At 38.6% G+C, this 26,872-nt stretch overlaps 1 protein-coding gene across 3 annotated transcripts in view; it reads right to left on the reverse strand.

Moving 5' to 3' along the window:
• Positions 1-6,859: 6,859 nt before the first annotated feature.
• RGS7BP (regulator of G protein signaling 7 binding protein) overlaps positions 6,860-26,872 on the reverse strand; it is a 52,229-nt gene continuing 32,216 nt past the window's right edge. For 2 of the 3 annotated variants that reach the window (XM_035100795.3, XM_088653006.1), the window contains 4 exons: positions 20,515-20,645; positions 13,022-13,169; positions 12,536-12,606; positions 6,860-8,035 (listed from right to left, as the gene is read on the reverse strand). In XM_035100795.3, the coding sequence (XP_034956686.1) occupies positions 7,938-8,035; positions 12,536-12,606; positions 13,022-13,169; positions 20,515-20,645 (448 nt within the window). In that variant the 3' untranslated portion in view covers positions 6,860-7,937. Of the gene's footprint in view, positions 8,036-12,535; positions 12,607-13,021; positions 13,170-20,514; positions 20,646-20,768; positions 20,944-26,872 lie in introns of all 3 variants that reach the window. The other variant, XM_088653007.1, reaches the window with a different exon arrangement.

Consider the following 26,872-nt stretch of genomic DNA (forward strand, 5'->3'; position numbering starts at 1 on the left):
TAACTTGGCAGCTATGATCTTTGGATCAAGACCTATGTTTGTGTAGTAATACAGGAATCACTCATGAATGGAATTACATGAGATAAAATTTAAAAGCCATGCTCTCCATTCCTATTAGAAGGTATGCTTTTAAGTACATACCAGTGGGGTTTTTTTTTCTAATGCAGGGGTAGTGAATGTGGTGCCCCCCAGATGTTGGATTACAGCTCCATCATTCCTGACCACTGGTTTGGGCTGCTGGGAGTTAGTCCAATAACGTATGGAGCCGGGGGGGGGGCACCACATTGGATACCACACCCAATGCATCTGAACTGGGATAAAAGTTATATGATTCTGTGAGGTTGATTTGTCCTTTTCCATATTGCAGCCAATCAATAGTACACATGAAAAAGTAGCTTGTGGGTCATTAAGAACAACTGTTTTTAATGAATACTCTGCAGCACTTGTTGCAGTAAAAACACAACAAGTTCAAAGCTAATTTCTCAAAGGCTTTCTCTTAGTTTTTTTAATCTTTACTCGGTCATGAGTGCACTTATTAATGTATTTATTAACCAGCAAACAAACATCATATAGCACAGTTTCTGGTTAGCAGAACTTTGGTCCGGAATACAGTATGGGGATTATTGCTACATGAGTACCAACTTGTCATTAAAGGAACCAGCTTCTGTGATTACTAATATGGCATTAAACATGAATGGTACAGTAAGCCAATAGTGATTCTATGATAAGGAAATAGCAGCCAGAGCCACACTTAGTCATTCATGGAATGTTTAAATTTATAGAACTTGCGTTAGTCGTGGCTAGCAAGCCCCATGGATTTCAGTGGGCCTACTCTGCATGATTATATCTGAATCCAATCCAAGCCTGAGTCAGGCTCCACTGAATAAATTACAAGTCATACACATGAAGGAAGAAGCATTTCACCATTTTTCTAATTTAGTTCAGCTCAAAACAGGATGGTGTTCCAACCTAATGCAGAACTTTAATGTACACTGAAGTCCTAGAGAGTCAGCCCAATATAAGATGCCCAACAAATTAAAAGTTTCTAAGAACTTTAGGGGTAGTGATGGTTATCTATACTATTAGATCAATAAAAGGATTCAAGGGTATAACAATATGACCAGTTATATAAAAGCAGAGAACATGGTCAAGTTAATATTAAGTCCCACTGATTTCAACAGGAAGATGTGAAAGACTGAAAGTGAAAATGCTGAGCTTTGTTAGGATCATGCCCACAAACACAAAACTTAACATTTTTAATGCTTTAGGGAGCAACTGAAAAACAATTTAGTTGTCAAACTGTTGACAAGGAATCTGGTGATGGTGTTAAGTGTAGATAGAAGGCAGGTGCCAAATCATATTTCAGAGTAAGTTTCCAGCATGATGCATTTGTATTAAGTGCAAATGTAAGCAACATTTATGGGCTACTGAACTGTTAACTCATTCTCTACAAAGGCGCTTCATCAGCATGATATTGTCTTGCATGTCAGTCAAACAAAGGCTGAAACAACCTCAAGCAACTTTCAAACAGTTGCACATCCAATGTGGAAAATCTCTATGCTTCCTCTGGGTAACACTGCTTGATCATTGTCCTTATTTCTCATAGAATCATAGAGTTGGAAGGGACCTTAAGGAAAATGCAGCTGTCCCTTACGGGGATCGAACCTGCAACCTTGAGTATTGTCAGCACCACGCTCTAGCCAATGGAGCTATGCATATATTTTATATCCCACCTATTTCCCATTGTAGGACCCAAGGTGACTCACATCATGAAATACTACCCTCTCTTAGAAGACCCTGTCGCAACAGCCAGTTGGTGGATAAAGGTCTCTTTGAACAAAAAAGTACTCGCTTGCCAGTGAAAGGCAAAAAGGTTGGGGCTGAAATCCTAAATACTAGAAAGTAAGTTCATTGGAACTGAGTATCATTTATTTCTACATTTAGCATAGTACTGCACATGTATTCCCTATCAAAACCACAGTTGTCCTTAGTTTTAATATATTAGCTTTTAAACAATTCAATGTTAACCTTCCGTAAAGGAAATCGAGGAAGTGGGAAGATTATTTACAGTTTAATAATAAAAAGGTGAAACACTGTTAGACAGAAAAGCCATCTTTAAATTTTGATTCCCTCCTCCATGTTCAATTATAGGAATGCAGAACAACCAAAATGCCTTCAAAAAATCAGCTAGGGTCCCTTCAATTTCAGCCTTGGTGATTAAAATTTGCCCCCCTGATAAATCAACTAAAACCTTCTTGAGTTTTTGATTAAGCTGATGTCAACTTGTAGCTCTGTTTAAGACTAAGTATTGTGCAGTACCATTTTATGCATGTTTGCTCTGAACTAAATCCGCATAATTTCAATAGGGATTTCTGCCAGGTAAGCATAAACAGGATTGCCTTAGATTCATATATTCAACAGTTTAGTTCTACAGAATTGAATAATGATGGTAGTCCATATTGCCAGTTAATTCAACAATGTAAATTGCTACTGGGAGAAGTTTTATACATAAACTGATTGTGCTTCAATAGTAGTGAATGGGTGATAAAAAAAATTAAAGCCAGCTACTATGGCCATGTTATAAATACAATACATATGAATATACTGTACAACCAATAACACACATACTGTAATGAAGAATTTTATGGCATTGCTTGGAGATTCTAATCTGTGGAGGTTTACAGCACAATATATTTAAGGTACTACAATGTTCTCTTGTTTTAGTTACAGTAGCAGATACCTCTCTGGAAAATAAATTCCACAGTATCTTGATTATGCTACTTATAAAAGTCATTTGATTGTTACATCTCAACAAGATTGGCTTGTCTGGATCCCTGAAACCTTTCCTGAATTAATTCTTCAGGTTAGATATATTTTTGTTCAGCTGAATTCCAAGCTAAATTTGAGCAGTTGGTCCCCCCCCCCCCTTGATGGCATTGTCTAAATTGGAAGAAGATATAGAGAGGAAATTAAAACTTTTTTGAGGCGGAGGATGGGGGGGACACTTAGCAAAAAAGTGATTTTAGCAGGAAATAAAACACAAGGGTGAGAATAGTTTCAAACTTTAACAGGAATTTGGACTCAAAGTGTTCACATATTTGATTTCTATAATTTGCATTAAAGTGATAATGGCTATGTTTGGCTTTCATACTTCCTCTATACTTTGTTTTAGTTTAACTACAGTTTAGTGCTTTGCGTAAACCGTTTACTGTGCTTAGTGAAAACAAGATAGCTCCACAGCTTTGGTTTAGTTGACTTGTTTCTGAAGTGTAGGTGGGCTCCCACAAGGCACGACGTAGCGATAACAGCAAGAAAGAACCTTTATTAAACTACGTAACTGGGAAACTGCTTACAGTATATACATTCCTGAAAGCCTGGGCCACTCCCACTCCCAACGTGATTGGCTGTCTAAACTTCCAAGCTACGAATCACGACTCAGAGTTCAAGAGCCAATGGCAGAGGCCCAAATCCTGAAATGTTCTGTGATTGGACATCATGTATTGAATCAGAACGCAGGAGCTCAGATTCCTTAGTCCAGACTCAAGCTCAGAAAAACACAAAGCACTGAATACATAAGTTTCCATTAATCATAGGCTGCATAGACACCATACATTTTAAGCACATTATTTCCTACAAAGAAGCCTGGATGCTCTTATTGTTTGAAGAGCTACTGCTTCTAGCAGCCTAAAAAAACCTACCGTTCCCAGGATGCTTTGGGGAAAATAATGTGCTTTGAATGAGCTTTAATTGTGTGTTGCATATGCAGCCAGATTTAAGATTGACTGCAGTTCATCTGGATTCTGAAAACAAAACACCACAAACCACTGTTAGAAAATGGAAACAGGCTTCCAAACAGCTATTTGCAGCTATGCCAGATGAGGAAGGGGAGGCCCTGTTTTGTTCTTGGAGGGCTGAACTAGGATTTAAAAGTGCATTTAAGATATTGATTCTGCTTCAATAGTAGTGAACGTGTATGATATATTTGAAGCCAGTGAAAGAAGACATTGTACTGAAAGCTTAGAAAATTAGACTGGGCCTAATCTTGGCTTAACTAATATATTTGATTTTGACATGTCTAAAATGCATTGTTTAGTTCCTAATCTTTTGTTCTGTTTTCTGACATATGCTAGGATAAGATGTCCTTTTTCTGCACTGTATCTGCCAAAGCCATTTGATGCATTATTATTGCCTTTGTATTTTCTACCAACTAAGAAAGATTAATGGCTTGAGTCTAAAAGTGAGGAAAAGGCCAAGAAAAAGAAATTGTTTCTGTGGGAGCAGAATGTATTTTTTATTTAACATTTCATGCCTCTAGCAGTTGTAGTGTGAGCTATGAGCCAGAAAGTTCTGGTTTAGACTGCACCTCAACCATTAATAAACTAGGTGGCCTGAGGTGTGCTTTTATAGCTCATCCTCAGCACTTTTCCATGATATGGATGTAGTGGCTGGACTATGAAAATTGGTTCAAATCCACACGTGGTCATGAAGCTTAGTGGATGACCTTGAGCCAGTCACATACAACCTAATCTACTTGTTTAGTGTGAAGATAAAAGGAGGAGCTCATTGGAGAAAGGGTAGGATAAAAATACTGTATTTTCCTGTGTATAAGACTACTTTTAAACCCAGGAAAATCTTCTCAAAAGTCGGTGGTCGTCTTATACGCCGGGTCGTCTTATTTATACGGCGAGTATATCCCAAACTCTGTATTTTAACTGGAAAAGTTGGGGGTTGTCTTATACGCCCAGTCGTCTTATACGTTGGAAAATACGGTAAATGCCAGTCTATTTTGCAGGATTGTTGTAAGCAGGATAATGTATGCGAGATGCAACAAAAGCTCTAAAGTGCTATACAAGTACTACCGGTATAAAGCTTTTGTTACAAGAGTTTGGCCACACAGATATTGTTCCACCTTGTCTAGCACAAATGGTTTCTGAGTTTAACATGAGAAAACAGCATTCTGTGTTTGTATCAGACTACAAGTAAAAAGCTACCAAAATGAGTCTGACTAAACTGCAGGAGGCAGTGGAAGACAGGAGTGCCTGGCATGCTCTGGTCCATGGGGTCACGAAGAGTCGAGCACGACTAAACAAACAACAACAAGTAAAAATAAGCAGTGTGAAATGTTCTGTCTTTAAGTAAACAGTCACATACACTTCTGCAAGATATAATTAATTTTCACTCCAACTAAACATTCTGTGTCCTTTATAATTACGGAACTGTTAGAAGTTATTTGTAATGTCAAGAGGGCTCAATGCCTACATTCTTCAGCAGAAAGAATCTACAGATGTTGCAATTTTAGACCAGTATCTAATCTCCTTGGCTTTGCATAAAAAAACAAATATAGAAGAACACAAAGACATTAATGATGAAGGCAAGGAAAACCAGCGCATCCCCAGTCTAATCAATGTTCCCCAAACTGAAATACAAAATAATAATTTATATTCATGTTAAATGACAAAAAGCACAAATACTGACTATACAGTGACATTAAATGGTGTGGAATCAATATAAAATATTTTTTTCTTCACACCATGAGATACTCTAGTTAATAAAATTAGCTACCAGTGTCCTACTGTCTTATGACACATAATGAGCATTTCCTCAATTTGCAGTCTATAAGCCGTTTCTGCACTTCCAAAACAGCAATGTCCTAAAGGAACAATGTGACCCAAATATGATTATGATAATATTTATTGCAGTTATATTCCACTCTTTCTCCAGGCAGCTCAAAATTTTTAAATCCTAAATAAAACAAACATTTTGGCTCGAGTTGTTTATTTTCACAAAGTATGTTTTTGTGAAAATACAATAATCCACAAATTATTTCATATTTCCTTATATTTTGTCCTACAAAACCAATTTTCTCATTAAAAGTCTTTCCTAGGCCTATTTTTTCTGTACTTACTTCCTGCTTCTAGTGAAACCCCCCTTTCTTGCATCACTCTCATTGATCCGCATATTGTATAAAGTTTCTTTAACAGAATTGGCAAGAGCTGCCTTTTTCGCCGCAGGAGTAGAGCAGCATGTGCCACCATGTGCCTGTTCCAAATTTCACATGTAGTACACTTCACCCATACAGTATACCTGTGTGTATTTTTTCATATAGCCTCAATACAGAACTTTGCTCCCCCCCCCCCGTCCCGGTTGATTTCATTTCAACCCAGTTTCCCATTTATCAAGCCCATTCTTCTTCTTCTTCTTCTTCTTCTTCTTCTTCTTCTTCTTCTTCTTCTTCTTCTTCTTCTTCTTCTTCTTCTTCTTCTCCTTCTCCTTCTCCTTCTCCTTCTTCCATCTAGTCCAACCCTCTGCAATGCAGGGATCTCAACTACAGGCCAGACCGTGTGCGGATTTGCAGATAATATGGAAACGTGGTTTCGCACTACTTACCATGAGCTACAACACTCCCACCTCCTCCATCTTGGCCAGGAGAAGGACTTCTGCCACACTTTTTTCAGTTTCTATGAATCCTGATTTATTCATGCTCCAGAGATGGTCATTTTTAAACAAACTGAGAAACCAGCTTCATAATCCATGGGTTGAATTTGCTACTTTTGAAACTTAGAAGAGTTTATTTTAGACCACAAACACACGCCAGTTTGTACATAACAATAGGACAGGATTTATGGAAATTGAAAGTAAACATGGCAGAAATCCTTACCCCAGACGTGTGGGAACATGGAATTTGCAAGTCCGAGGCTTTGGTCAGACTCATTCTAACTTGTGCCGTAGTGGTAACCCATGGTTTAGTATTACACGTGAATGAGACCAATGTTTCAAATTCTTCTAAACAGAGCAGGCAAGATGGGTAGAGGCAACCATACATGGTATTTAGCCGTACAATTATTACCCAAAAGACATGTTTTAGTTTAACTAAAAAATATTTATTAACAATGTAAAATGTTTAATATTTTACAGTTAGAGCTACTTCTGGCATGCCCTAAAAGCAGTAACACTAAATTGATGTTCAGACACCATGCTTCAACCTTTAATGGAGACAAAATAGGATAATTTGCTTTACATCTGTGGATTTTATAGTTTCCTACACCATCTTTTAAATTTTTAGCCTTTCTTCCCAAAGCTGAAATAGATACATTTGTGGGGGGTTTAAAAAGTAAATTAGCTATTTCTATGCATTGTACATATGTAGATATAACTATCTCATATTTACAGGATCAACATATAGATGTTATGTTGCTTGTGTAATAGAAATTAAGATATTGTATTATGAAGATCTTCATTAAGTTGAGATATAGAGTGGAAGACTAAATATGAATGAGAGCATAAAAAGCAATAGGAGAGTTTGTGCAAGTTCTCTTATGATATTGGCTCTTTTTATTTTAGCTTTTTAGAACTTAAGCACAGTTTTGCTGTTCTAAATAGTTTTCTATGGATTAGGATTGCTTAATAGAATATGTTCAAATAGTTTAACATCATACTAGCAAGAGCTACAGTCCTACTATTGTACTGTACACAATTGGCTGTGGTGGTTTGTACACGAAATAAAAAATCTGAATGTTTTATTTCATAATTATAATATTTGCATCTAATCATAGAATGGTTTAAATCAGGCATGCAGTATGCCATTAAAAAAAGTTAAAAATATTCTTCATAATGTTAAATCGGTTTCCTGATTTGGTTCTTATCAGCAACAAATTGTAAAACTCTTGAAAAGGAGGGAAGAAATAATTAGTCGTGTAGAAAACACACACTACCACTTAGAGCGGGCATAGGCAACCTTGGCTCTCCAGATGTTTTGGAACTACAACTCCCATGATCCCTGACCACTGGCCCTGTTAGCTAGGGATCATGGGAGTTGTAGATCCAAAACATCCGGAGAGCCAAGGTTGCCTATGCCTGACTTAGAGCATTAAGGTTTATCCTGCTAAAGGTCAAATTGTATTGGCTGTGGTCATCTGTGCATATCTGTACTGGATCATCTAGCTCGAGACAAGACAGCACAATCCGAAGAACCTCCGCTTCCGTCTTCGCACTAATGGATAAGGAGTTGAAGTCAAGTTTAGGAGGCTGCTGTCATCTGCGATAAAAAACAAAAAACAAAAGATAGAATTAAGCTGAGCAGCAGCAAAGCATATATTCTGAATGATGTGTTTTCTGTGTGTTACTTCAGAGTTTTGCAACCTGTGGGTCACAATCTGCAAGGGGGTGGGTAGGCTTTATAAAGAAACCCTAGATAATTGTTTTTCATGAGGAACTGGCATGATGAATACCTCTTACCACTTTTTGATTTGTTGGCTTATTATAACATCATGTTGACACTTGTAACGAAATATCAGAAAAGCTTGAGTCTTATGTCTTAGCACTTGAGAACTGCTCTGATTGCTGCGGCAGATCTGGTGACACTTCACCACAAGGCGTTTATACTGGAAGTTGCTTTGAGTACTGTCAGGGTTTGTTGTGACTACTCTTGAGTAACGACCGTCCACATGCTTGTCTTTCAGACGTTTTTATTGGTGCACATTATTTACAGTGTAACGGATTGCTCATTCCATGTCTACCCGCTCAAGTCAGATTCCTGCACTAAACTCTTTCGCGTTTTCGACCAGCATAAAAGCCTCGGAACTGAGAAGTGCCTCCCTTTCCTCCTTTTCCTCAGTTCCGTCGAGGGACGGGTCTTCTGTCTGCCCTATTCCTGTCCACTCTTTCCGCCTCCCTCTCTTCCTGCCTATGCAGCAGGGGCTCTTTTGTGTTGCCAGAGCCCTGGCACTCCCTCTCCGTTTCCTGACTCACCCCTTCAGACCCCTCACTCTCATGACTGCTTGGAGACGGGCTGCTTCTGATTGGGGGAGTTCTCTGTAATCCCTCCCCCTTACAAGTGCCTATTATCAGCTCGCCTCTAATGCACCAGCACATGGCATCTTTCATCAAATTCCATATTAGTGGGGGGGTTATGTAAATTTTGGCTTGAATGCCTCAAGTAACAGTCATAAAACAGGCAAACCTGGAGTTAAAATGCATGGAACCAATAGCTGCCGAAGATGTAATATCCAAAATTCATGTGACAATAAACTGATGGGTCACCATACCAAGTAAATGTGGACTTCTGAGTTACCATGCCCACTGCTTTACTTTACAATGAGGTAAGGTGAGGCAGCTGCTTCAAATGATGGATCCTGGTTGTCAGTAGGACTGGTAGAGTAGGATTCAAACAGATAGAAAACATGAGGCTCAATCCTCTGCGAAGTTCTCCTGCACAAGTTTCATTGAAAAGAATGGAAGCTATGCAGGAATTTTAATGGCTCTGCATGGGAGAACCTCCTGCTGAACTGTAATAAAAAAAAAATCTCCCTCTCTTATAATGCTAGAACTCAGATACACCACATGAAGCTGAACATTGGAAGATTCAAAAGAAAAATGCAGTGGTACCTTGGAAGTAGAACGGAAGCTCCTGCAACCAATTGGAAGCCCCATTGGACGTTCGGGTTCCAAAGAACGTTTGCAAACCGGAACACTCACTTCCGGGTTTGCGGCGTTCGGGAGCCGAAACGTTCATCTCGCAAGGCGTTCGACTTCCGAGGTACGACTGTACGTCTTTTAAGGAACACCCGGTGAAACTATAGAATTCACTTCCACAAGAAGCAGCAATGGCCACTAACTTGAATAGCTTTTAAACGAGGATAAGATAAATTCACGGAGGATAAGGCTGCAGATGGTGACAGCAGTCACGAAATTAAAAGATGCCTGCTTCTTGGGAGAAAAGCAATGACAAACCTAGACAGCATCTTAAAAAGCAGAGACATCACCTTGCCGACAAAGGTCCGTATAGTTAAAGCTATGGTTTTCCCAGTAGTGATGTATGGAAGTGAGAGCTGGACCATAAAGAAGGCTGACAGCCGAAGAATGGATGCTTTTGAATTATGGTGCTGGAGGAGACTCTTGAGAGTCCCATGGACTGCAAGAAGATCAAACCTATCCATTCTTAAGGAAATCAGCCCTGAGTGCTCACTGGAAGGACAGATCCTGAAGCTGAGGCTCCAATACTCTGGCCACCTCATGAGAAGAGAAGACTTCCTGGAAAAGACGCTATGTTGGGAAAGATGGAAGGGTACAAGGAGAAGGGGACGACAGAGGACGAGATGGTTGGACAGTGTTCTCGAAGCTACCAACATGAGTCTGACCAAACTGCGGGAGGCAGTGGAAGACAAGAGTGCCTGGCGTGCTCTGGTCCATGGGGTCATGAAGAGTCGGACACAACTAAACGACTAAACAACACATGGCTATCAATGGCTACTAGCCATGATGGCTGTGTTCCTGCTCCATGGTCGGAGGTGTTATGTCTCTGAATACAGTTGCTAGGAATCACAGGTAGGGAAAGCCCTATTGCTTTTAGGTCCTGCTTGTGGGCATCCAATAGGTAACTGGTTGAATAACAGGATGCTAGATTAGATGGGCCATTGGCCTGATCCAGCAGGCTCTTATGTTCTTAACCACTGCTAAATGGCGGGAGACAGGAACCCTGTTTAGGGGTTTTGCCTCTGGCACTGCCATGTCTTGTGCCAGCCCTGCACATACACGAGTTTAAACAGCTCACTGCAAGTATTCCTCCAGGAAGGAAAATGTATAATTTGAAATTGGCTCAGGGAGGGAAAATCTTCAAATTTATTCTGAAACCAGTGCTTAAATTCATTTTGTAAGGTGTGAAAAAGGACCCAGATGAATGGGAGATTAAATCTAATTACTGAGTGGCAGATAGCAATGAGGGCTATCATAGTGAACTTTAATGTGAGTTTTGTTGGCCACCTCCATTTAAACTCCACAGAAATATTTGAATTTGTTCTCCATCATTTTTATTATGTTTTAGTAGAGAAGTAACTCATCTAGGCACAGCTAGTTGAACATTATGCCCCTTCATAATTCAGCATTGTCCAGCTCTTATAAATACATGAAACGAAAATAAATCCAACCATCATCTATACAGGAGAAGCAGTCCCTAAGATAACCCAGGTCCAATTAGGATATTAGAGCCCAAAACTACCACTTTGAATTAGGATTTTAGAGACCAAAACTACCATTTTGACATAAGACCAGAGTTGTATGTTCTGATCTATGGGTACCAGGCAAGTTCTGGCTGCCACGTCACTAACAATATTATTCATATAGTGCCATCAAGTTTACAAACTAACATGAGAGAGAAAAAATAGCAGGTTTGAGAAGCATGCAATTTAAACTTCTTTTTTATTTTTGTGTGGTTTATTTACCCATATTATACAACCTGAACCTGCTATGGAGAAGTTCAGAGCATGAGTTTTCCAAGAGGGCTTCTGCTTCTCCCATAGGTACAGAAACATTCTTGCCCTTCAGCTTGCCTTGCTCCCTCAGGTCACACCACAGTTTCTTCTAACCTTGCTAACCTAAACCTTGCCCTTTTTCTTTTTCATTTTTTTTCATTTATTTATTGAATTTATATACTGCCATATACACAGAGGTCTCAGGGCGGTTTATTAATTTTATTTATAGATTTTTAACAACAACAACAAACAACAACAACAACAACATTTTGGGTTTTACAATAAATCAGTCAACCTAGGACTTTTCCTCCCTCCCTCCATGGTTCCCCAAAAATTTCAATTTGTGTTGCATATTGGATGTGAGGGACAGGGGATATCAGGAGGTCCCTCCCATCTTGAGCTCCAGCCCATCTCCGAGCGCTGGGAAAAGCAGGGAGAGTTCCGACTCAAGTGGAGAAGCAGGAAGTGGTGTCCGAGGCTCAGGCAAGGTAGCAGAGCCACTGCCCAAGGTGGGACAGGAAGGGGGGAGCAAGGGGGGAAGGCCAATCCCACCGACTCCGGAATCGCGCAAGAAACGTCGTGGGAAGAGGCTGGGTCTCCCCAAGCTTTTATGCTGGAAGGGAACGCGCCAACCTTCATTCGGAGGTACTGAAGAAGACTGGTAAGATGTGTCAATCTCTGTAAATAGCACTGCCTTTAGCACTGTAAATACACAGCACCAATAAAAGAATAAAATGCAGAGCTGTGTGGAGTCGTTACTCTGAAGTAGCCCACCCAGGCCACTGTGACATTATAGTTACTCCATGTTGCATATTATAGTTACTCCATGCCTTTGCTTCTACAAAAAAACAACAAGCAAGCAAGCAAGCAAGCAACAACAACAAAATTCCACTGTCGTTTCCACTGCTGCTCTCAGTCAAATCCTATTTGCATCTTAACATGTTTACACTGAGTTTTTAAACAATCCACAAACACTTTCCAATCTTCCTTGCATGCAATTTAAATTTCAACAGTAGGGAGACCATAGAGGGAAGGTATGAATGGAAAGAAAGAGGCAAGAATAAAGGGATGTATATGAGCACAAACTTTATTTCAACTGGGGTAAAGGCTAAGAAGCTAAGCCACGCTTCTATCAAAAAATGTTTAAAAATTTAGAGGAACGTTACATGTGTCAAACCCTTTCTGCATCATCATATTTAGAATATTAGGAGTTTGTTTAACATTACCAGAAGAAACCAAGTCTGATCACTTAACTATCCAATTATCAGATGCAGAAAAGAAAGGCTTACCTTGATTTTTCAGTGGCAAAGGCATAGTCTCCCTGAGTTTGCTTAAAAGGTTTTTCATTTCTCTCATATCCCTGTAGAAATGAAGCACAGAACTGTTCAAATAGAACAGACATTGCTTAAGCTTAGATAAAAGCTACTTCTGCTTTTCAGGATTCCAAGAATAGTACTATGTCTGAACAAAAAGGATAAAAATAAAATAAAAATCAGAATGTTGGACTGAATAGTTTTTGCAAATGTCTAATGGACAAGTGATGGAGTTATAATAAAAAAGACCACTGTAAGTTTCCAATTTTATTCAAGTATGTTCTTCCATTGTGATCAGTAATAAAGATTAAGGAGGAGAATGGCTGCTCCATTCAGAGGCAATTTTTATTCCAGCAAGCTTTTTGTGAAGTTCCATTAAGGGAAGTGGAGACAAAGGTCTACTTCCACACATGCCTCAGTGTTTAATGGGATCAAATTAGGAATAATAAACAGAAAACATACCTTTCAGTATTTTCAATATCTGTGGAAACCTGCCATAAATGTTGTTGGATGTCTGTTAGTGAAGATGATTTGTCTTCTAAAATAGGGACTTCTGAACTCTCCTCTACTTTACTGTCTATGATCTTGGGTGCTGCACAAGTCTCTATCCCTTTCAAATGGTCAAAAACAAAACAAAATATAATTACAAAAAGCCTCATAACCATATTTCCCCACACCCGGCATCTCTCATTGCTGGACTTGAGTGCTATGTATACTATGAACTAACAAAATAAAGTACAGTAAATAAATAAAAATTCTGTACTACCGGTATAGAAAGTTCAATTCTCTGTGACCTATATAAATAATGAAATTTTGCGTGGGTTTACATATTCTGCATAGTTCACTCCCCTTCTATTAAAAGTAGAGGAAAGTAAACAACTGCTAGTGAGCTACGCAGCCTGATACCTCCTGGCAACTTTATTATTTCTTATTTATTAAATTTCTATTCTGTTACTCTTCCCAAAGAAGTCCAGCTTCCCTTCAGCCACCCCTCTTGTTTCTATGGTTCCACCACCTATTGTTATGCACACATTTCCAAGGCTATCTTTGCTTATGAACTCTATTTATAGCATGAAATTATTTGTCAATGATGCCTCTTCCGTCATGCAGCCCCATTCTTATCACAAAACATTTTGTAATGATCTCCTTAACTAATTTGTCTGTCAGGCATAATTAAATGCAATTGCTGTACAGCACTCTACAAACTTTTTGAGTCATTATTGATATTTCTGCTATGAAATCTCTCTCTCTCTCTCTCTCTCTCTCTCTCTCTATATATATATATATATATATATATATATGATTTCTAGACTACCGTTCATCACACAGTGAACATGGGGTAGTTTCCAGCATAAAATAAAATATAGTACATAATAATAATAAAAATAAAATAATAACCCACTCTGGGCGGTCTCCAACAGAAGTAGTAAAATACAATAATTTATTAAACATTAAAAGCTTCCCTAAACAGGGCTGCCTTCAGAAGTCCTCTAAAAGTCTGGTAGTTGTTTTTCTCTTTGACATCTGGTGAGAGGGCAGTCCACAGAGTGGGTGCCACTACTGAGAAGGCCCTCTGCCTAGTTCCTTGGCTTCTCGCAGCAAGGGAAGCGCCAGAAGGCCCTCGGCGCTGGACCTCAGTGTCTGGGAGAACAATGGAGGTGGAGATGCTCCTTCAGGTATATTGGACCGAACCAATAATTAAATAAAACACAGCAGTGCAGAATAAACCTGGAGCATCAGGCAACATCTACACCAATTTTAGTCACCACAACATTAAAAGTCATTTTCAGGGTCCATGTTTCTCTCTATGAAAACAGGTGAGTACATTTCAACATCTCCACAGCACATCTAAAGATCCCGCTTCCCACTTGATTTTTGTTTCTTATAGCACTGAAATTAAGAGTGAGGGAACCAGAACACATTATTTAACCAATTTATTCCTTTTATGCTTACTTAGCTCAAAATTAGACAAGAAACACACCCTGGTTTAATATTTTAACCCTGGAAAGTTAAAATATTAACCATCAAAAACTGTTATGTTATAAGATGTTTCATTATATGTTACACAAAAAATGCTAAACAACAAATGTGCAATTAGTTTAAGTTTGTGAGATTTCTGAACTTGGTCTGGCAAATAGCAGTGTAGCACTGATTTTATTTTGGCGTGTCCTCAGTGCACCATTTCGATATCATTTTGAATTTCCATCAGGGAAGCACTGTAGCAGAGTCACAGATGTTTCATTTTTTAAACTACCTGTTTGATTATATGAATTCCTTAGAGCATGTCTCACATTGATTTTTTTGGCCTCGTTTAGGTAAAATGCCATGCTTTGGAAATAATTCATTTAACACACAAGGTAACTCACTCAGGCTCACACAAGTGGTCTGAGTCAAAGGGGTAAGGTGGAAAGTGATGGGCCAGCTTCACAAAGGTAAAAAAATAAAGCAAAAGGGAGCCTTTAATAGTTTAGAGGGTCCTTGCTCAGGATCTCTTCTAATTGAATTAAATCAAAATTTTGTTTGAATATAAGAGACAACTGAGTGCACTGTTGCAAAATAATGAATTCTTTTAGACAGCACAAGTGCCAGTTGCACACTCACAATGAGGACAAAGTAAAAAACTCTGGCGTTCAGCAATTTCCACATGAGAAGCACTTGATTGCCTCCAGGCTGTCGTTCCACATTTTCCAGTGCAGCAGCTCAGCCCCAGACAAAGGGTGACTCTGAAGTGGCATCTGTGCACAGAAGGCCAACACCTTGTAAATTCCCAAATTTGTCATGAGGCATAGCTAACAATAAGCTGCCAGACAGTTCCCAAGATTTTCCTGGTCACTGGTTCACCTGTTGATGGTTAGGATTAATTTTCACATTAGTCTCTGCTTCTTTTTATGAAGTACACACAGGGAAGACGTTTCAGGATGTGGCAGTAGTCAGACTTGTATCTAACTGTTTGGCCAACCAATTTTTTCAAGAATTGTGTAAGACTTGTCTAAGGACTTATCTAGACAATGCTGTCCCACAAAGCATTAAGTCAGATATTATTTTGCCAAATGTGGCTATAGATTTTGCAAATATTCATATACCTTTATAATATTATTATTGTTAATGTAATGTAATGCAATGTAATCAATTACATTGTGATCAAGAATTTATTGTAGGGATGAGATGAATTACCAATGCTTAGAATGTGAGGATGCCACAGAGAAAAAACAGATTGCTGATGGCTATAAGCAGGACATTGTTTACTGAAAGCAGCCCTTTGAAGAAGAGCGTAATGTTTCAGGACAGCTATGCCCTTTTGCCCTCTAGAGGTCAGAGATTATGACCTTAGGTCACGTATTGAGAGAACTCATTGCAATTCCAAAGATACAGTATCTGCATTCAACACATCAGTTCACCAGTCAAGTAGCAACAGATTAAGCACCATATAGGAAATTTGGGCCCAGAGCCACTTTTGGTTGAAGACCTCTGCAGCACCCCAAACAGCATATGAACCTTACATTGGTAAGCTGAGACCTCCAGATATATAAATTCTAATTCTAATAATAATAATAATAGGCACCCACTTCATACATCTCTCTGTGCTACTAGACTGGGCATCTAGTTAGACAGAGCAAATATATTGGTAACTGTATCACTGCAGAGCATGCGTGAATGTGTTGCATGACTGACAGCTCTTGAAGAAATGAAATTATTCTGTATTTTGATAACTGGTAGCATTGCCTAGGTTTCTGTGCACTCCTCCTCCAATCCTGGGCTGCATTCCTGACAATAGCCCAATCCATTTTAGGCTTTGCAAGACAGGTCACTACATTTATTGAATGTGTATACTGGCATTACCCTTGGTACAGAGAAATAGTCCCACTGAGAGGAGGCTGTTTTTGGATTTTAAACTACAGGTATGTTATTCCTGAACTGAATTGCCATTTAATGCATGTCATCCTGAATTTTGATAGGCATTTTGAATTTGTGGCACTGTTTTGATGTACATTTGGTATAACTGTTGAATTATTTTTAATTTATTGCTCAAACCACTGTTACATTGACTGTTCTGACATTGTTGCACTGACCTGTCCCCCAACCCCCCCGCCTTGCCTGCTGTTGGTTTCCTTTGAGAAATAAAAGTAGATAATAAATATTAAAGGGAGGCCTGCTGTCAGCTCCTAAAAGGGCCAGTTAAATGACCTGAGAAAACTCTTATGACATGCTTGTTTTGGTATTTTAAAATCTGTAAATCACCTTGGTATCTTGGGAAAGGTGATATATAAATACAACAAATTCATACATGGAAATAAAATAGTTTTAGATGTATTTGAAATAAAATAGATAACCAAAGATAGTGTGCTTAGCACTGGAGTGTAAGGGTATAACAAAAGTGGATCCTGTGAGTCTTTATGACTGCAAAGAGACTTACAGTTCAAGGCTGAAAGGACAAACACCCACCATCCATTACTCAGTGGTTTGATGTTCTTACTGCCCTTTCTACATTTGAATGTCTATTTTATAACTGTCAATCTTGCTTGGATTCATATTAGAACATATGGACTGTTTCATATTAGAACATATGGACTGTTTATATTAGTGTTATCTATTTAAATTAGGATTGCTGAGATTATTGTGATCTTTCTCAATGGATTATTTTAAAATTAATGGGAGTTTACATTGTTTCTTTCCTCACCCACTTTTTGTGTTATGTTTGCAATAAAAAAAATGAAGAAAATAAGAGTACATAGCCTGTGAATAGCAGTGGGTGACAAAAAGGGAAGCCTTAAGAGTTATTCTTGATGTTTTGACAATTCTAAGGGTCTCTCTCCATGCTTCACAGCTAATTTTAGTGGGGAAAGTGCTCGGCTCTAAAAAGAAGTACTGTAGATAAAATGGCAGGCTGGAAGGAGGGTATGGACTTGAGATTTTACATGCACCATCCAATAGATGCACTCAACACTTCTGCAATCACATTTGTGTGCTACTCAGCAACTAACTTAAAAAGTAAATTAGTTATATAAATACCGGTATTTAGCCTAAGTGACAAAATATTTGAATAACGACTTTTCCTAGCCAAATTTCAATTAAAAAACCCTTTCCATATATTAGGTTGCTGCCTAAAAGGGAGCAAGGAAGAATTCCTGAAAATATAGAACCCTGTGGCTGTGCTTTATTAGGATTCAATCACCCTGGCTAGATGTCCATGGGGGAAGCCATTTTTTCTCCACAAGAATGTTCCAGAGAGCAATGCTACGTCATAACGTTGCATCATTCCCAGGGATGTTCTGTCCCCATGCATACTACTGGATGGCTGTGGTGAATCAAGCTGCACCTTGAAACAGCTAAAAGGGAAAGGAACCACCCTCAGCTACCTGTTATTTGAAGGGTGAGACTTCCCCATCAAATAATTTTACCTGCTCCTCAAAGACTGAATCAACACTGGAAGGGGTGTTTTGCTTCAGCCCTTAAGAATACTGGGAAAAGCTAGACCAAATATTTAATTCCAGCTTTAGTTAGAAACCACTTTAGGGGATGCTCTGTGGTGGCGACAGTAGTGAATACTTCGCCACCATCATAGCAACTGCACAATGTTGGCCAGTGAATCTAATTTGAGGGGTGAGGGCCTCTTTCACATGGGCCCAGGTGATGAACGGATGAAGCCTGCGGAGATCAATTTGCACCACATTTTCCAAATAAAGACCACTCACCTCTATTCCTACTTGGAGGCTAAAGTTAACCCAAAGTCAGGGATGGATGCAGTTGAGACAATGTCTTGGTATGTCATTTTGGATACTTTTCAGCCTAACAGCGCTGGGCTAGAAGGAAAAACCATCTGACCTGGTGTAGGCTACCTTCCTTTGTTCCTTATGAATATTTTCTAATAGAAGTTGCAGTTATGTAACACTTTTTCCTGACTGTGCCAAACACTTCACATGTATCCTTAGTAATCCTGACAACAATGCTGTAAACTATATCTCTGTTGCCATGCTACAGATTGGGGAGAGGGTAGAAGAAAGCTGAGGAAATGCTGCCTTGCCTAAAGCTACCTAGCAAGTTCATGGTTGAAGGAAATATTTGAACCAGATGGGGCTTCCCAACTTACATTACACTGCGGCAGCCCACCAAATTATGACCGGACATTTAGAGCAGCGAGCTACTACAGATATGAGGGCTTATTGTGAAAATATTATAAAAACCCAACAGCATTTGTGCATTAAAAGCGTTCACCGCTCATATAAATGCGCTTTACAAATAATGACGGCTGTAAGAATAGGTCCTACTGATGGAAAGTCCCCACATTTCCTAGTATTGTTTATTGGCATGAATTAACAGGGAACAGATGAGCGGAGGTGCATTTGTTATATGGCTCCACAGTAGAAGCGCCCAGCACAAGGCATGCTAACGTTGTCTTCTGCCCAATTAGTGTGTGGGAGGAAAGCATCGTGTTTGCAAGAGAAGGGCACATCTGGATTAGAAACAGCTCAATGTATTTCTGTGGAGCAGCTATTTTTGTTCTTGAGATTCCCCCCCCCCCCACTATACAAGCAGCCTACTTTTCCTCCTGTAGGTCAGCTCCCTCCAGGAGTAGTCTGAACTTGGGTAACTAGCTGAACTTTACAAAAGATATAAAAAGCAACAAAGAGCCCCAGGCTTTGATTCTGCAGAGTTGTTCTATACCCATGAGGAAGATGAAGTTAGCAAAAGTGCTGAACAGCACAACCTGCTTTTGCTAAACACCTATAAGAACAGTCTTCCCCCCTCCCCTCCTCCAGCACAGAACAGACTCGGGCCATACTTATTCACAAATGCTAACATTTGTTCAGCCCTTTCTGGTTCTCAGGAAAACTTCCATGAGAAATCTAACACGCATCAACGTATAAGGCCAGCTCAGTACACTTTTCCTTGGGAAACTGTACACAAAGCCAATTTGGCTATATGGCCACGCATTCAGAGCTACACCAAAAGCAGCAGTACTAGGCATAGAAAATGCAGCAGCTGTGAAATATATTGATGAAAGGCAACCAGCTAGATATGTTGTAACATACCACACTCTATGCCAGGTAGACATATGAAAGCTCAGTGTGCAGCCCACTGATAAGTATGAAAGAATTGAAGAGGACGAAGGGACTAGGGGCATTAGGGCTCATCCATAGGCATGATTGTCCCATGCCTAAAAAGCATGGGCATGAGAGGTTTTCCCCTTGCCCCACTCTTTTTCTAGGGAAAACCCACCCTATAAATCAAGGCAAACATCAATCCGGAGAAAATAACCTCTATCATTCCTAACCACTGGCCATGTGTGCTGGAGCTGATGGGAGCTGGAATCCAACAAGAGGACCATAGGTTCCCAATCAATTCACCCGAGGCCTATTTAGGTGGAAAAACCAAAGAGGAACTACAGTTCTAAAAGGAAGCCATTGCATCTCTTTTAATGATTATGGGCCAATGGAAATAGTGTTGTTCTTGGATATGGAATTTTTGGTTCTGAATTCCTGCAAAACTATAAATTTTAACTATGCGTATGGAGGAGATAAGGAAGAAGGGGTGATCATGACCTTGAGCTCTTTGGATGAAAGGCAGGATCTAAATGTAACAAGCAAACAAATATTTAATAAACATGGAAGATTGTTTTTATAACAACTTATTTTGCTACTTATCTAAATTTTATCTTGTAATGACTTATGGCTATGATCAATATATTGATTCTTTCTATTTCAATGGAAGCAACCAATCCATGTGCATATTCCACTGAAATCAACAGTGTAGGCTAAGTATTCAATATTCTAGATGCATGTTGGCATGGACACAGTAGTCCAGGATGAGGCATAAAAGCGCTCTAACATCCTATGGGCAGGCTGGTTGGAAGCTAACAGATGAAGATGCGTGGCAAAAATCCTGTTTCACACATAGCCAATGACAACTGAAGTGAATGAAGCAAGATCAAGAGGAATTATGATGTAGGTGAATACCTTTTCGATGAAGTTGAAGTGATCCTAGTAGGCATATGGATTTTAGCATCTCTGTCGTATACATTTCTAAGCAACACTGCAACTGGATAAATAGTCTACAGATCTCAGGATGAATCTCCCCATCTTCTGGGCTGCAACAATATATAAAAAATCAAACAGAAAATGTTATCATTTCCATAATTATCTGTCTCCACAGTTTAGACATTCCAGAGAGTTTTTAAAAATGGTTTATTTTTGAAAAATTATATACAAACCTTGTAATTCTATAGACATCTTTTAAGGTGTATGATTTAACAATAAAGAGAATATTATTGTTGTTGTTGTTGTTGTTGTTGTTGTTGTTGTTGTTGTTGTTGTTATTTATGTATTTATACCTTGCCTTTTTCTCTGACAGGACTCAAGGCGGCTTACAGATAAATACAAGAACTGCTAAAATGTAGAGAAATCCATCATTGAAATACAATTAAACATTGATAGAATTAAAACTATATACATATACACAATCTGTTTAAAACATACCAATAATTTTGTAATACTGATCTGAAATAAAAATTGCAAACAGGACCAGCTCAGCTTGTAGCCCTAAGTATACCATGAAAGAAGCATGCAGAGTGGTGGGGGGTAGGGAGAAGAAGAGGCATGGTGCGAATTTCCCCACAAGATTTAGGTTCTGTCCCTAAGTCTAAAAAGAGTCAATCACCCCTGGGTGAGCAATGAATTCTGAGGGACTTGTAAAACGAACGTGTGAATAAAATGTCATTTTTCCTGATGTTTTATTTAACCTGGTCAAATACCTTAAAATGTTTTCAAACCGCATGCAGTACTGCACAGAGATAAAAACTGGACTAAAAAGAGGAAAGATTTAACTTAAGTACTATAATTTCTGATTGCTGTCAAAAGTAATTCCACCCTTGGATTAAACACTATTTATAGCAGCAGATGCCACACAAGTTCAGAGTAATTACTGATTTTAAAGATCACAATTTCTCCTTTGGCTCTACCCTCTCACCCTTTTACTCCAACCAACAACCCTAGAGACACGATCAGATGCTGACTAGCTGCTCTAATGCTGCAATGCCCAGTTATGTGCTATTTTTGTAACCCTTCTTCTTAGATTACAGCTGACTTCCGTTCTCAAATGCACGGCTGTTATCTTCATTGATTTCTTTTGAAATCACACTCATGAGGGCAAAATATCCTGCTTGGAGTATAACTTGTACAAAGATGTTCTTCCTCATCCCTGGTGGTTGTAAAGATTCATTCCTTGTACGATGTTTCAGAACTCTCTTTTTAATGCCAGCAGAATCCTCTCAGAGGTGTTCTTATGCCAAGTTTGCAGTTAGAGTGGACCAGGAGGTCAAGAGAAGCAGGTCTTTTGTTTTCTCTTTTAAAAGTGCTGGACTGGGGCCTTTTACCCAAAAAGAATGATAGGTACAGAATATATTTTATTACACACTAGGAATTTATGAGAAATGTTGAAAAATTAAGGCCTAGAGAAATAAACTTTTTCTGTAAATGTTTTCAATAATTTTCAGTTTGCACTGGGGAATTCCATGGAGCAAGGGTAGTGAATGGGGTGCCCTTCAGGTGTTGTTGGACTACAAGTCCCATTACCCGCATCCATTATGGTCAATGGTCAGGGATGATGGGAGTTGTAGTCCAACAAAACATCTGGAGGGCACCACATTGGTTACCTCTGTGCTAGAGTGATCTAATTTAGCATGTTGATTTTTCTTATATTTAGTATAATAATAATAAGCTGAAATGATCAAGCTTGGTATTTATTGTTACTAATGAACTTATGGCACAGAAAACTTCCTGTTTTTTTAAAAAAGATTTCCAACAGTAATCATTTATTATACCTCATATGAATGACCTTTTTTTTTACAGTACAGTATTGATTTTTACATCTGACTGTCATTGTGACAAGACACTACAGTAATTACTAGCAACAGGAATCCTAAGTACAGTAATGCTTAGTAGAATTGACCAATTTGTTGTTGCTGTTGTTTAGTTGTTTAGTCGTGTCCGACTCCATGGACCAGAGCACACCAGGCACTCCTGTCTTCCACTGCCTCCCGCAGTTTGGTCAGACTCATGTTGATGGCTTCGAGAACACTATCCAACCATCTTGTCCTCTGTCACCCCCTTCTCCTTGTGCCCTCAATCTTTCCCTACATCAGGGTCTTTTCCAGGGAGTCTTCTCTTCTCATGAGGTGGCCAAAGTTGGAGCCTTAGCTTCAGGATCTGTCCTTCCAGTGAGCACTTGGGGCTGATTTCCTTCAGAATGGATAGGTTTGATCTTCTCTAAAGATGTCTATCACTGATAGCAATGTTTTATCCTATATAAAGTGGAGCTCTAATGCTTCTGTGTTACTTTTCTAGATGAAGAAATGTGGTAAAAAATAATCAAAACAGTAAGTATGCAGCAAAGCTCTGAATATTAAACAATTCGGTATCAAAAATCACAGGTGTTTGAGAAGATCCCGAGAGCAAATAAGAGGTTAAATCACTATCTTTTGTGTGTGTAAAAGATCCACCCTTCACAAGCACCAAGCCAGATAATAGTGTTAAGAATTCACTCACGTGTCTGTTCCTATGTGACACAGGGTAATTCCAATTACTTAGGTTTGAAATATAGTGCTTCAGAGCGAGCCCATAGCTGCCAAGTTATCCCTTTTTTACAGGGATTTTCCCTTATGCTGAATAGGCTTCCTCGCGAGAAAAGTGAAAACTTGGCAGCTATGGAGTGAGCCGGAGTTATTATTGCTTAAGATTTTTAGAAACATCACTTATAAATGGTCTCAGGTGTGGCTGGTGCTGTTTCCAACCTAGGGTTCCCTAGTTAAGTTACCAGAAGTCCAGACGCCAATAGAAGCCATGGGGCTAATATGTTTGGCTCCAATATCCTGATGTAGCCACCCTCAAGTAGCCAGAATCTGAATGCCCATTTGCACATATTCATTTCTAGGGTTGGAAGGATCTGTTTCTCATTTTTCCATTCTTAAATTCAGTTCTCCACATTTCTGCATTTCTGCAGTGGTTTGTCGATTTCATTATAAAAAACCCTCATGGAAATTCTTCAGTATTTTAGTGTGAATTTCTCATAGTAAACACATTTTTGTCTGCAGGTCTGACCAATGCACACATTTATGCAAGCAAGCTCTCCTAATATTTTTGTAAACATGGTTGGAGAACTGCATCACAGAATTCGGGTAAGTGAGAATTTTGAAAGATGGCTGTGTTTCGGTTCTCACATTGCTTTGGAAAGTGTCTAATTGATAAATTCAACTTTAAATGTGTAATGAATCAAATTTCACCCCTATTCCTATTCATTTCCTCTAAGGTCCCCTACCCATTTTGGCTCAGTCAGCAACCCATAGTTAGTGCATGTTACTACATAAACAACTTCTCCATTGGCTACCCTTTTAAAGCTACATATCCTTAAATTTTCCTACTTGGATACACCTTAAAGTGAAAGTCCAAAATCACAAAATAAATCTCTTACAATTAGTACTATGAAAGTCAACCTGTGTTGCATGCTATCAAAGTTATCAATTTAACATACTTCGTTAGCGTTAAGAAACTCAGTTATCTTTCTTCGGATTTGCACTACTTTTAAGACATTCAGAATTAATGACACTAGCTAATAATAACCAGAATAGCAAATATTAATATCTAGAACACATCTACATTGATAAACAAGCTACTAAGCAATTACATATAAACCCCACAGAGGGAGCTCTAATACCAATCATTACCTTTTCAGCATTGTTATTTGACCACCAACCAGTTTAACCCATAAAACAGAAAGGAATATACAGTCACTGGATTCTATCCCTGGAAATAAAATATTTATTTATTTCATAAAATTTATATACTGCTCGATTGTAGAAAAATCTCACATCACTGGAGCTGTTACCAACCAGCGAATATATTATTTCTAAAATACTATATATTACATAGTTGCTTTATAAGTAACTAATTTAACCTATCATTATATTGTTTGTAGACAGATTGGGATTAAAACTGGAAAACCAAGCTGTGTGAGTTTTTTAAATTTTTGCATCAGGTCACTATAATACTAATACTAATACTAATACTAATAACAGTTACAGGTAGGTAGCCGTGTTGGTCTGGCGTAATTGAAACAAAATAATAATAATAAAAATTTCTTCCAGTAGCACCTTAGAGACCAACTAAGTTTGTCACTGGTATGAGCTATCGTGTGCATGCACACTTCTTCAGATAATAATAATAATAATTTATTATTTATACCACGCCCATCTGACTGGGTTTGCCCAGCCACTCTGGGCGGCTTCCAACAGAATATTAAAATACAATAATCTATTAAACATTAAAAGCTTCCCTAAACAGAGCTGCCTTCAGATGTCTTCTAAAAGTCTGGTAGTTGTTTTTCTCTTTGACATCTGATGGGAGGGCATTCCACAGGGCGGGCGCCACTACCGAGAATAATAATAATAATAATAATAATAATAATAATAATAATGTTTTGATTTGGGTGTGTGCAATTTGAATTCAGGAGTACTGAAGCAAAGGTCCATAGAGAAATGGAATGGAATTGGTTTCAATCTATGGCTCATAAACAGCCTCTCTGTTTCCGGTTGCAATGGAGAACAGAGATTTTTTTTTTTGGCCTGGACCTCTAGATTCTGAACTGAGGGGAAAGACAGAGAAATGGTTGCTATTGTGACTAGGCCTTGTCCACGCTATACCACAATAGTGTCATGACAATGTAAAGAAGGTATGAAGTTGCCTACTTCTAGTGGTTCTGGACCCAGAGTGAACCCCAATAAGACCCTAGGATTTCATCAGTTGCCCCAACACTAAGGGAAGCTATTTCTCGGACAGTAAATAAAAGTGGAGCAATTAACCTTTCCCTTTCTGACATGTTGGTTATCAATACAGAACCAAATTTTAGTTCTAAACAAAGGGGGATTAAAGGAACCAATCACTGAGCAGAAAAAAAAGATGACGGGGAAGAGGAGTAAGCCTCAGGTTTTGCTGCAGGACTTATTACTACCACCACCATAATTTTTTTTAATTAAAAACAATACTTATAATTGCAGGGGTTTTTTTTATTTAAAAAAATTAAGTTTAAATAGAATACATGCAAAAATATAATTACAAGATGACTGCATTGCACTTGCATTATATTTATAGTGTAAATAGTAAAAGTGAAAAAAGGAGGAAAAAAGAGACAAAAATCTATATCATAACCTTTTGAGAACAGATTAGAAAATAATTTAACCATCATCTTGAAACCGGATTTCAAAACATTGTAAGACCACAATATAGTGATTATGCCCAAATCTTTGTTATATTCCATAAACAGCTGTCAAATTGTTGCAAATTTATCTTGTCTTTTTCCTTTCTCTTTAAATCTGCTCAATTCAATGTGGCCATCGAGGCAGTCTCCATCATTTTAAATCTCCTGTACATTAACAGTTGCCAAACTCCTTCACCCCCCAAACAAAATTCTTCCTGTCAACACTATTTAAAAAGCCAATTCCTTAAGTTCCTGTCTGATGAAACCACCTCCATACTCTAAAGAAAAAGCAATGGGTCCAATGGTATCTTATACACAAACATATCTGAAGTCTGAATCTTGACTAATTTTCAGGATTTTTTTTTTAAAAAATCAGTGCATATTTCCACCACTAGCATAATTTCTTTTTCATGCAAACAGGTTTCCCCACTTTGATGTATTCCTGTACCTCAACTTTTCTTTTTTTGGGGGGGAGAGAATGAGAGAGAATAAATCTTTGCTTTTAATTTTTGCTGCTTGTACCACTGGCTTAGGTTTTTCTGAGCTATTTACTCTCTCTTTAATATTTGTACTGATTCATCGTCATGCTGTGACATTTTGAGCCACTAGGGGAACAAGAGGCACACAGGATAAGCCAAACTTTGAAGGCCAGGAATCTCAGAGACTGAATGATTCACCTCAGAAGGAGTAGCCTACAGGAGATGCTGCCATGTCTTGGCAAAATTGGGTCAATAACGTTAAAGTGTATTTGACCCAAGATACATACAGATCTCATATTTATTAACAGTATATCCAAAACAGTTTCACATACTATAGAAAGAAAAGCAGGAATACAACTGGAAAGAATTTTTAAAATCCCAGGATGATAAGCACAATATTTAATTTAATTATTTTTATTTCTCCCCCTTACTCGGAAAACTACAGGACTTTGTTTGCAATACCGGTATGCTCAGTACATTGACGAGCTATATAATTAATGGGCCAAAATTAATTTTAACCATGTATTCAGATTTCTTAAGGGAACTGAATGCAAAAACTTTTCAGGAGATTGGTCACTCAACTCTACCC

This window comes from Zootoca vivipara, chromosome 10 (genome assembly GCF_965207765.1).
Source record: "Zootoca vivipara chromosome 10, rZooViv2.hap1.1, whole genome shotgun sequence".
Taxonomy (NCBI): Eukaryota; Metazoa; Chordata; class Lepidosauria; order Squamata; family Lacertidae; genus Zootoca; species Zootoca vivipara.